The sequence below is a fragment of the Pempheris klunzingeri genome, chromosome 3 (genome assembly GCF_042242105.1).
Source record: "Pempheris klunzingeri isolate RE-2024b chromosome 3, fPemKlu1.hap1, whole genome shotgun sequence".
Classification (NCBI taxonomy): domain Eukaryota; kingdom Metazoa; phylum Chordata; class Actinopteri; order Acropomatiformes; family Pempheridae; genus Pempheris; species Pempheris klunzingeri.
The window spans coordinates 16,499,589-16,512,170 of NC_092014.1; the positions used below are offsets into that span (position 1 = coordinate 16,499,589).

The 12,582-nt window shown below is 40.8% G+C and overlaps 1 protein-coding gene across 2 annotated transcripts; it reads left to right on the forward strand.

Annotated features, from left to right (window-relative positions):
• The first annotated feature begins 803 nt into the window (after nucleotides 1–803).
• Nucleotides 804–11,888, forward strand: suz12b (SUZ12 polycomb repressive complex 2 subunit b). 2 transcript variants are annotated; one of them, XM_070828237.1, is made up of 17 exons: nucleotides 804–1,072; nucleotides 1,331–1,475; nucleotides 2,058–2,104; nucleotides 2,206–2,270; nucleotides 2,464–2,532; nucleotides 2,673–2,722; nucleotides 3,244–3,329; nucleotides 3,444–3,675; nucleotides 3,922–4,027; nucleotides 4,119–4,224; nucleotides 4,345–4,522; nucleotides 5,451–5,539; nucleotides 5,865–6,008; nucleotides 6,614–6,771; nucleotides 7,103–7,301; nucleotides 8,215–8,294; nucleotides 9,851–11,888. In XM_070828237.1, the coding sequence occupies exons 1-17, from the start codon at nucleotides 1,058–1,060 to the stop codon at nucleotides 10,155–10,157; spliced, it is 2,076 nt and encodes a 691-aa protein (XP_070684338.1). In that variant the 5' UTR covers nucleotides 804–1,057; the 3' UTR covers nucleotides 10,158–11,888. The 2 variants fall into 2 exon arrangements, with proteins under 2 accessions (XP_070684338.1, XP_070684339.1); XM_070828238.1 differs by having other exon boundaries at nucleotides 5,454–5,539.
• The last annotated feature ends 694 nt before the right edge of the window (nucleotides 11,889–12,582 follow it).

The window sequence follows — 12,582 nt, forward strand, 5'->3', positions numbered from 1 at the left end:
ACACAATTAATGCAATTCACTTCAAAATGTTACATCTCCAGATACGCAGATATGCTGTTGATCTCATATTATGTTTTTTGTGTGAAGTGATTTTGGATTGATGTAGATTTAGAAAGTTTTCCACCGCTCCTGCCCGAAAAACAGGGTCTCCTCAATGACCTTAATCCCAGTTATAGGAAAATTAAGAGACCCCTGTATGCGAAGAACCCTTGGACAAATTATTCCACATTACATTATTATATATTTTTATTTGCAGCAACCAGAATTATGTTGCAAACCTCGTGAATATAGCTCAGTAAATATCATACAGTATTACAAGTTTATTTCAGTCATCAATAATCCCAAAAAGTTGTATTTTTGTTGTGGGGTATTCAATAATAGCCCGAGACATGCAGGCAAATAATAAAAAAGGTCGTTTTTAACCAGTGATTCCCCCGTAGACATAGAAAACAACAACCCTCAGCTCTTCACTGTGTACTGTAGATTGATTTATAGCAGATCATATCTACATTTCTCCATGAGATGAATTCCTCTAACAGCGCACAGTAAAATATTGGACATCGTGCATGGTGGGGTACACTGTAAGCTTCAGGTCTGGTGAGACTGAGACACACTTGGAGCTGTGGGATCGTCTCGGGGTGAATTCTGATAAACTCGATTTCCCGCAAAATCGTAGAAAGCGAGAGCGGGTTGTGTGTCATCACCGGAGGCCAGCAGCCAATCACAGCGCCGCATTCTCCCAGCGCCTCTCCTATTGGCTGACAACTGACTAATACTCTGTTGTTCAGTACAAATTGAAGGAAACCACACCGACAATAAATTACGGATAGATAATCAATATTTTGATCTAAAATACTCCTGCCGACTCCTGTATTAAAGGACGTTTGTGACCGGTGAATGCCGGGAAGCCTTAGACGTACAGGGGTTTGTTTTCTAGTGAACCATGCTAGCATTGCTAGCTAACTAGCCAGCGTCTCGTCGCCTCCTCTTCATCTTCATGGGTTTCTGCTGTTGAGTCTGCCAGGCTTGTGCTGGAGGCAGCGAGGCTAACAAGTTAATGCCATCGGCCAGGGTGGGTAGCCTTTATTTATGCCCGATATTTACATTATTTCGATTTTAGGACTGTAGTTAATCGTAGGTTGGCTAAGCTAATGATACTACTCCGAAATACTAAGCTCACAAACATGTTAGCATTGTGCTTTTAGCTGAGCGAGCTAGCTCGACTGCTAACGCGAGTATTTGCCCACTGGCTAAGCTAGCATGTTGTATTGCCCCTATTTGTTCAGTAACATTTTGTGTGTTACCATGTGCCGCTTGTTTTTGCTCGCAGAACTCAGGTCATATTATGAGTGGGGCGAGTTGCAAAGCTAACGGCGCTGTGTACCCTGCCTCGTCAGCAATGATGAACTCTGTGAAGAAGCCGAAGATGGAGCAGATTCAGGCCGACCATGAGCTGTTCCTACAGGCCTTTGAAAGTGAGATTTCACCTCTCGTCACTTTGTAATGCGCCTTTTTTATGTTTTGGTACCATGAGACCAACTTTTCCATACATTCAATAAGCCTTTGGCGACCCGCCTAACTTTACTGGTACTTATTTTGTTTTCAATATGTGGTTTTGGTTGACAAGTCTCCTAAGTTTAACTGGTGCTCTAAAGTGAGACATAGATAATGTTTGTTTTTAACTAATCTGACCTCATTTTAACTGTGTTTAGGAAGACTGGAATCACAATAAAAAAACATGTATTGTTCATTATCCGCTCAGTATTTCTTTGGTTGGTGGGTGTTTTGTCTGATCAGCCACCACCTGTTAACACCCCTTCTTTTGGCATGTGTTAGCAATGATATGGATTAATTTCTTAGATCCTGACAGTGAGATTGAATAGCAGCAGACTGATGGAGGGTCTGTCTCATAAAGCAGGACAACTGCACCCCGTAAAACCCAGATCATCCAGATTTTAGTGGGTTCCTGGTGAAACTTTGTAAAGTTAGAGAAAACAGTGAGACAAGCTAAGCTGTGTTCAATCTAATGTCACAATAACCCTCGTTTCTGTATCCAGAACCAACTCAGATATACAGATTTCTCCGCACAAGGAACTTGATTGCAGTAAGTGAATTACTGTACTTAAGTTTTCTTTCAGTCAACTCATTAATTAATCATCCTATTTGAAATAAGTGATTAATTCAATCATTTTTTTCCCTTTTCAGCCCATATTTTTGCACAGGACACTCACCTTCATGTCTCACAGAAACGGTCGATCAAATGCCAGAAGGTATGAAATCTGACTACATGGTTTCAATGATGATATATGAACCTTAAAGTTCCTGTTGATGCATATGAATGTGCACCCACAGTTTACAAAAAAAAGAAAGAAAAAGATCCATAGCTTATAACGTCATTTATGATCTGTCACTGTATTAATGCAGACATTTTGAACCTGTGTGGGTTTGAATCCCTCCTTGCAGGAAAACATTCAAAGTGGATGACATGTTGCAGACAGTGGAAAAGATGAAGGGAGAGCAGGATTCTCCAAGGTAACACAGTTTTACAAGAATGGATGTGTCCTTTTTCACAGGTGGATAGATTTTAGAGAGTCAAATACCAGAGAAACAATTTTTGACCATTGTTGGAGAACTCTATGACTAACTTTCATCTGTGCGTTATTCTGTTTTAGTTTGTCCTCACATCTACAGTTAACCTTCACGGGGTTCTTCCATAAGGATGGTAAGCAGATTTTAGTATCAGAAAAAATACTTTTTACTTAAAGAGAAACCCTCTCGAATACATAGAAAATGGGCTGAATTAAGAAGTTTTTTGCTTCTTCACTTATAGTCAGCCAGTGACTGCAATAACCAGCTGTCACTATCAAGCACATTAGCATCCTGGTTTTGAGCAGGTTTCCAGAATAAGAGTCAACCAGGACTACTGGTACAAATGTTAAAACACTAATTTTACATGCTGTGTTGCCTTGACATCGAGAAGCTACAGTCACCAGCTGCTAAAGATTCGTGTTTATGCATAAATTTACTTGGAAAAACAGACACTGACACTAGTGACAAATGAAGGGGACACTTTTCCTCAGGATCAGGAAGATGTTTTGCTTTGTACCAATAGAGCATTGGCCTAACAACTATTACATTGAGAAACTAATGAAAATCGCATGCTTCACTTTAACTTTATGGAGGATTTTGTTGTGTGTCCAAAATGAGCAAAAGGACTGAAATTGTTTTTTTGTCGCCTTACAGAAAAGCCATCGCAGAATTCAGAAAATGAACAAAATTCAGTGTCCTTAGAGGTGCTACTTGTCAAAGTCTGCCATAAAAAACGCAAGGTAAAGTAAAATAATATTGAGTCAGTCTCTTACTTTAGCTCAAAGTAATTTAATCGCTTTGAGTTATAAATGATTGTGTTTTGCTAAATCGAGTTTGGGTGCATTCTCTTTCAGGATGTCAGCTGTCCGATAAAGCAAGTGCCTACAGGTAAAAAGCAGGTGCCTTTGAATCCTGACAGTAACCAAACCAAGCCTGGCTCCTACCCTTCCTTACTGGTCTCCAGCAACGAGTTTGAGCCCAGCAACAGCCACATGGTCAAGTCTTATTCGCTCCTGTTCAGGGTGTCACGCACAGGGAGGAGGGATACTAATGGTCTAGTCAACGGAGAGGCTAACGAGAACATTGGTAGGAAATCCAAACTGAAGCCTTTTGTCAAGTACAGTTCGTATTGGGATGAATGATTTAACAGTGCATTTGTTATGAGATGAGAATAGGGAGAACACCAGCTCAGAACTGGGCCACAGCAGGCTGTAGCCTGTCTTTCTTTTGGCGCATCATTTAAAAAATAATGTTGAATGTGACTGAAATTGCTTGCCGATTTTGATATACATTTCCTCACTGTATTTTTGTGTTTTATTTTTTTGTGTAAAGATGTAACAGATACTCCTAGTAGAAAGAAGAGAAGTTCCTCCCACAGAGAGGACGGAGAGACCACAGAGACCTATGTTGCACAGATGACTGTCTTTGATAAGAATAGGTAAGGTTTTGTCATTTAAGTTGTAAAATCCCTTTATGCCATTTGTTTGACTGTACCTTTAAAATCGTTGCTCTTGATTTGTTCTCTGCAGAAGATTGCAGCTGCTGGACGGGGAGTACGAGGTGTCAATGCAAGGGATGGAGGACAGCCCAGTCAGCAAGAAGCGAGCTACGTGGGAAACTATTCTTGATGGAAAGGTAGGGGGAGGAGCTGCGATTTAGATACTGGGGTTTTCTCCTCTCTGGCCTTCATATCTTTGGATATGTTGTCCCCTTCACACCACCTCACCACTGACCACTACTCTGTACGTCCCACAGAGACTGCCACCATTTGAGACATTTTCTCAGGGACCCACACTGCAGTTCATGCTGCGTTGGACAGGTGACGCTAGCGGAAAGTCCACCGCCCCCGTGGCCAAACCCCTTGCTACCCGTAACTCTGACAGCTCCAGCCCCATGGAGACTAGAACCAGCAATCACCGAGCTGCCCTCATGAGTAAGTACAAAACACCACAATGTCGCTTGAACTTTGTTTTTAAGCAATATACATCCATAGGTGATGATGGATAGGAGGGGGTTGTAAAAGTGATCATAAAGGACACCAAACAAAGAAGAGAAGGTCATTTTTATTCTGTGCCAGCTCAAGCTGAATCAGCCATGGTTTGGGATTTTTCACCCACTGTGATATTTGTGTGGGATGGTTTATTTGTAACCAAATCTGGCAAAAGGCACTTTATGAGTCAGACGAGCACTTCACTTCATGAATTTGCTGGAAAATCATGTCACTCTTGGAATAAGGCACTTGGCACGTTTCAGAAGTCATGAAGAATTTGTGCATAAATGTACAGCAAAATATTTGCATACTGCATATGAGCAAATTTATTGCAGGAGCCATTACCTGAACTTTTTAACTATCCAGGGTTGCTTAGCCGAGTGAGGTCTCCCTCAAGGTGCGCTGTGGTCATTAAATGAGCCACAGAGAAACATTAATTCAACTGCAAAAGAAGTTCTAAAACTCATTGCTGGTGCAAACTGTGAGAGGCCCGTAACCACTACTCCTCTCTCTTATCACACTCCAATTGTTGTGTTAGAAAGGTTCCTCTTGTTAACCAAATTTAGCACAAATATTATTGCTCTGTCTGTAATGGTCCTGTCATGTTTTGCACAGAACCATAACGCAACATTTACACAACAGATGTGTGTTTGTTTGCCAGAAAGCCATTACTTTAACAGGTAGATGAAGCCTTACGTATTCCATGTATGAAAGGGGCTTTAACAGTCAAAGGTTGTGGTGTCATTTCAAGTCTTGACATTATGGGAAAACAATGCAATTTCTACATCTTCTCAAATACATGCTGAATGTATTAAGTCGAATTTATGATTTGGTGATACTCCAAGAAATAACCTCCATCTGTTCCCGTCAGCAGTGAAAGAGTCAGTCAGCACAGACATTCAGACGAGGAAAGAGCAGGTCCCGTGTGAGCCGCGGCAGAAGCTACGTATATTTTATCAGGTACCCCACACAACAGTAAAGAATGCAACTGGGCCTGAGACGCTGATTTACAAGAACGTTTGAGAGAAGTGGCTGAAAGGCACAACATCTAATGTTTTGAATTACTGTCACATTTTGAGACCTGAGATATAACTTTAAACTATGATCTGTTTTTTTTTTTTAATATATATATATATATTTTTGTTTTGTTTTACCCTATTGGGCACTTGGCCCTTAGGGTTTGTGTCCCAAAATGTGACAATAACTCTGTTATACAATAATGTAAGAATCACCCTTCGCCCCTTTTTGATTGATCTTGTAACTAATGGGCTCTGTCCTTGTTCAGTTCTTGTACAATAATAACACACGGCAGCAAACGGAGGCAAGAGATGATCTTCACTGTCCCTGGTGTACCCTGAACTGCAGCAAACTCTACAGTCTGCTCAAACATCTCAAACTCTCCCACTCCCGCTTCATCTTCAACTATGTGGTAAAGTGTGTGTGTGTGTGTTTGTCTTCATGCGACTAATATAAAACAATCAAAGATGCTGTGTAGGAGCTCTGGTTTAGATTGGCTGTGTGCATGCAAAGTCACCACAATGAACAAACATAGTACACATATGGTTTGGTACACGAGTGGTTAAAAACAAGAAGCAACTGTTGGCTACAGGTGCGTCGTAAAGAAAGATGCAGCAGCTCTTATGTTATGTAATTTTTGCAAGATTTGAGTTGTGTCACACTGATGCCGAAGCTGCATCAGGCCGTGCCTACACGGACGACTCACGGGATGAATATGTTTTGGTTTTTGTCTTCTTTTTTTGGGATCTGTTGGCCATAGTTAAACTTAAGCCTCAGTCTTTTGAAGTGTACACTGTGCAGCTGCAGAGAAATCTTGCCAGAATCCTGACTTGAGTCATGTAATAATCAGTTTCTTTCAATAATCAGGAATTTTAACACAGTGTGACAATTTAGATTTGCAAGTTACACGCAGATCGCCTACAGTTGACTGTTTAGTGGTCTGTGTTTTTGTTTTTACTCTTGTTGCATGTTGCAAAGAATTTCCCTAATGTGTTTTTTCTTTTCCCCAACTGTCAGCCTCACCCAAAAGGAGCAAGGATAGACGTGTCTATAAATGAGTGCTATGATGGCTCATATGTTGGCAACCCTCAGGACATCCACAGTCAACCCGGCTTTGCTTTCAGCCGCAATGGCCCAGTGAAGAGGACCGCTGTAACTCACATACTGGTTTGTAGGTAAGCATGTGAGCAGAGTTCAAAGTCAGGGCGAGTCAGACAATGTGATTAACTTACTTTAAATGACCACTTTAATTGGCTTTTCATTCAGTCTAGTTTAGTGATGAATTGGTAAGGAACAGATTTAGAACGAGAGCAGTTTGTGGCACTGTGGTGACACTAGGTGGATCAGCTCTTTTTCAGTCGGCAGATTTCTCATGCGTGTGTGTCTGTTTGTGATCTGCCGGTCAACCATAAGAGAAAGTATCAGTATATGTAATATCTAACGAATGAGAAATTCCAGCATACACGGTGTACATGCAAGATTTGTTCCCTCTCCCCCTTTCACAAGGCCCAAGAGGACCAAACCGAGTCTGTCGGAGTTCCTGGAGTCTGAGGACGGAGAGTTGGAGCAGCAGAGGACGTATGTCAGTGGACACAACCGTCTGTACTTCCACAGTGACAGCTGCATGCCCCTGCGTCCCCAGGAGATGGATTTGGACAGTGAGGACGAGAGAGATCCAGAGTGGCTGAGAGAGAAGACTGCCACGGTGAGGAGCCGTTGATCATTGTGTCGTCTTGTGTCTGGCTTCTCTGAACTGAGATGTTTACACCACTTATGGAGACGAGCTTTAAGGTCCAGAGTGTCTCTAAAGAGGACGTTCCTCAAGTTATTACTGCCTGCCTAAAAAAACAAAGTCAATATGAAATTCCCTGTTTGTTTTCACTTGGTGTATTACTTCCACATGTCGCTGTATTCGGAGCTATTCCTTCACTTAATATTACTTAATTTGAAAGTTTTTGGAAACTGGTTTTAGGGACATTGATTTAAGTCTGTGGTGGTGTTAAACAAGAGTCTTCTGCTTTACATTGTGTCAATGTGCAAAAAGACATTGCGACAGTTTCATTTGATCTATAACGCAGTTAACCTTGTAACACACTAGACACTTGAGCTTATACTATGATGCTTTGCAGTGATTCATACTCAAGATTGCCTTGAAGCACATAACAGCAACATGAGTGGAAAGCTGCTTTCTCAGCAGCTTGTGTAGTGGGTAGTCATCTGTTAAAACAAAGAGCAAGAACCCAGTCATGAAATTAAAGGACAAATTGTGTAGTAACTACTTCTGAGGTGCCCAAAGAGAATCTGTAGAGGAGGAAAAGCATGAAAATGAAGCTTTTGAATACAGATTTTTGGTGTCGGATTACCATGGCAACAAAGAGTCAAAGCATTTGGGTCAGCCCTGCTCCCCATAAATAACTTAAAGGTGCTCAGAGCGAAAACTATTGCCAACACAGAACACTTCTTCAGCTTGCTCTTACACCCGTACACAACGTATTTATCACTTTAGTATTGATTTCCTGAACCTGCAAACCGTCCTTGCTGTAGTCTCTCTGTCACGACTCTCTGGGCCAACAGAAAATGCCTAGAATTAATTGATTTATCAACGTTTTTTCTTGCAGCAACTGGATGAGTTCACAGATGTCAATGAAGGCGAGAAGGAAGTGATGAAGCTGTGGAACCTGCACGTCATGAAGCACGGGTGCGTTCGCTGTCAGGACTCGGCACCGAGAACGGGTTCCAGAATTCTGATTCCAAAGAAATCATCAAAATTCAATTCTATTCCTGCTCCGTGGCTCCAAAACAGTCTGTGCTAGGATATGCCAAGAGTCATGCTCAAGAATGCATGCGTATCTTCCCATCTCCTAATGCAAGAAAAAATAAAGAGCCGGCACAGTGCAACACCTGCTCCAAACTGAGTTGGTGCCGGTGGTATGAGTGAGGGTTTGAATTATGTCCATCAATCAATCTTTATTTATATAGCGTCCATTCATAACGGCGTTATCTCAAGACATTTTCCATAAAGAGCAGGTCTAGACCAAACTCTGTAATTAAGAGACAGACCCAACTATTCAGGAATTGTCATATTGGCTGATTTCAGTGGAACAGTTGGAGTACTGTGCAGTCTATCCTAAGAGTGATAGCCGTTAGCTCGCCAACCCCTGGCAATAAGCCAAGAAGCCTGTCTCGAGTTTTACCCTCTAGCAACTTCATCCTCCACTCCATAAATCCACCAGCAAACCGCCCGGCTTTCCCAGTGGCGGACTACAGCTGAGCGGCAGCATTAAGGGGGTGAAGCTGGTGTTCCTGCAGTTTTGTTAAGCTTATTTTAGTCACAAGAAGCATCACTTGGCCAAGTTCTGTAGAAAATCTTAAATTGAGCATTTTTGGGCTGCTCCTATTAAGGTACAATTACTTTTTAGATACTTTCTAGTACATATAAACGGGTTACTTTCGGACCCTGTCTGTATGTGTGGTAGTGGGGGATATCTACTGGAGATGGCCAAAGTGCTATCCTCTTCCTGTTTTGGTCCCACAATGGTTGACGTGCTTCCTGTGTGCTGTAAATCGAGCCTTCATTTTTAGACCGACTTGCATGGCAAATGTGAGGGTAATAGGAAATGGCTGTAAAGGCCGATGGCGTCATCTATTCTATAGCTGTTACACTGTGAAATCAAGATTCTCTTGATACTGAGAGTGAAAGCAAAAAAAAGTTAGACATTTCCACTTTAACCAACAACTCAAGAAACTGAAAAGCCGTTCACTTTCTAGATTAATTATGAATTGTAATGTTTAAATATGAATAGTTGTTGGTAACTAGTAGTAGTGTTGAGTAGAAACAGAATACTTTACAGCTGCTAAAATGAAACATTTATGGACTAGTTGAGTAGGAAAAATAGTTTTCTATCCAACACTGTTTACGATAACGGCACTGGGTGATGGACATGACTCAATGCTCATACAGTGTTCCTGAAGTTTAAGCAACACAAAGTGGTTGTCTCGTGTATATATTTATGTAGTTTAATTTTTTATGGGTAACCCTGGAGAAAAATTCTTGGATTTTGTTGCTGTGGAAAAGTATATTGCCAAATGTAGTACCAAGCATTTACAAATTAACTTGTAATCTCTCTTATGTGCAGTGGATCTTTTGGAGCGGTTACTACAATTGTACATTTTGTCACAGCTACTCTTGTCACATCAGTCTATGGAAAACACTAGAAACTAAGCTCCTCTTTTTGTCTGTTTTTTTTCCCCCAGTTTTATAGCAGACAACCAGATGAATCAGGCCATCATGCTTTTTGCAGAGAACCGCGGTGCTCACATCATCCGCCGCAACCTCTGCCGCAACTTCCTGCTGCACCTGGTCAGCATGCACGACTTCAACCTAGTGAGCACGGCCACCATCGACCGCGCCATGGCCCGCCTGCGGCAGATCCAAGAGGAGCTGCCGGGCACTGAGGAGTTGCTGCAGGACGAGACTCTGGTATCAACAGGAGCCTGCAACGGCGTCACCTCCACCGGGGGGAAACAGGGCAAGAGGACAAAAAGCGCACTAACAGACTGATGTAGGATGGATGGAGCGACGATTGTCATGTTCGATTTGTTTTGTTTTTTTCTTTTGTTTTTCTTCAATGAACATTACCAACCCTTTGGTGCTTAGATAGGTGGGAGAACTGGTTGTCGGAGGATCTGACCTGAAGCAGACATACAAGGTAAACAAGTTTTTTGGGACTTGAGATTTGTACCAAATATGAACAATATAAAAGTGAATCACCCACATCTACACAAACCAGGAATTTTGGGGACTGAATGATGCAAGTTGAACCTACCTAATATGCATTTCGTAGGTGCCACCGAAGTATCTGTCTTTGGGTGAGAGTGTGAACAAACTGAGCGTCTTCTGATGTGGCACGACTGTCTTTGGTATGTCCTTGTTATAGAGACAACTGTATCAAGACTACAGTTAAAACTGTACTGGTAACCTTGTCACTCTTATTTGTACACATACACAATAACCTTGTTGAAAACTTATCCTTTTAGCTGATTATTTTAGCACTTGGTGTTTTGTATCTAGAAAGCTTACCTTGAAATTGTCTTTTTGTTTTTTTTTTTTCCTTTATTCATGCTGCGCCAAATGTTAAATGCAGCTTTTCCACTGTCATCAGCGGAGAAACATTAGTGGGTTTGATTTCACTGTTGTGAATGACGTTTAATTTGAAGGGTCGCACAGTTAACATTACAGTAAAAATCTACACTGGGCATCAATTTGTAGAGTATATAAAGCTCACCCCAAGATGGATTGTGGGTTTTGCTGGTAGGTTGCCATGACGATAGTGTTATACTGTAAGCCTTGGATCCTGGACAAGAGAATAAATTCAAAACTCCTACTTCCATCACCCCTAAGCCTTTTGGCCTGAATTGATAATAGCTCCTAGAAAACCAGGGAACTCAACTTTTCTGAGTGTTTTCTCTTTTCAGATTTCCTAAAACAAACCCCATGTATCGTGTATGGTGCATAGCATTCTAGATATATAAACGTCAACAGTTTTCTAATGATGCTGGCACCTGTAGTTTTGTCTCACTCTGAGGTTTGAACATGTATTTTTTTTTTTAACATGGGTCCTGAGTATCAGTAGCTGATTGACAGAAATATGTACACATGTAACCACATCAAATATTTTAGCTGTGCCCCCGTATTGAATCCAATAACTAACAGATTGCAGTTTTTCTCTCAAAGCAATATGCTGTTTATTGGATGGTTGGTTTTCAGGTCCAAGTCAGTCGTCCTGTTAGGTGCAGTTTATGCCAAAGGGGAATATTTTCATCAGTCTCTTTTTAGTTCTTTATATTTTTAGTCTTTTGTTCATTCCAAGTCAAGTTTTTTTTTTTTTTTCTTTTTTTTTAAGCAGCAGTAGTTATGTTTTCTAGCGTGCACATAAATTGGTGATCATCACCAGTCTTTTTTTTTTTTTTCCCTTGTGAACAACCAAATTAACAATATATTTTTCCTCCCTCTGGTATTCATGGAGGGTTTCTGTATTCATCGGGGGACAAAGGGAGACATATTCACCATTATTGTCAAAACACCCTGTTAAAAAATTGTGAACTGTACACTCTGGCTAAGGGGATTTTTATATTTAAAGAAATAAAATACATTTGACCTGTAATGTTTTAGAGATTTGGGATGATTGTCATCATTACACTGCCAAGCCTTTCCAGTTATATAATTGAGTCTAAATAATACAATTCGTTTCATACTAAATTCTGATTATAAATGTATGAACAATTCATGCAACGGAACGATAGACATATTTTACATGAAGAATTAAATGTTTTATTCTTCAGTGGCATTGCTGTTTTTGCTTGAAGAAATGGTCAATCTGCATGGTTGTTTTGGGACTATTCGGTTGACAAAGACCAGTAAAACCATTGACAGACCTATTTTTATAATATATATCCAAACGAGGCAACACTGAGCATGAATTACATGTTAAAGTTTGGTCAATTTCTTTTTTTCTTTCGTTTTTACTGGGGATGTGTTGACCAGACCTCATGAGCTGAGCATTTCTCAGTTAAATCTAGTTTAATTTCTTTTTGTCTCTTAAAAAAAAAAACCCTGGTTAATAATTAAGCTTGTCTGCCCCCCCCCCCCCCCCCCCCCCCCCCCCCCAAAAAAAAAAAAAAGCTTCAAATATTTTATCTCCCAAAGGAATTAATCCACCAAATAAACAGTATACTTTTTCAAGGGACACTGCTGATTTGCCCCTGACATCAGGGTAACTTTTCACTGTAGGATCTTATTTTTAGTGACGATTTTTTTTAAAGAAGAGTTATGGTTTTAGAGGAGAACATGTCCTCCACGACCTTCACGGTTAGTTTATGCCATCCGCATTTAAAAACCGCGTTTATATTGGTGTAATGTGTGTCTTTAAGTACTTTCTTATATCTGAGTCAGCGTCACCTGCTAATCTGTGAGAGAGCCTCAGTGT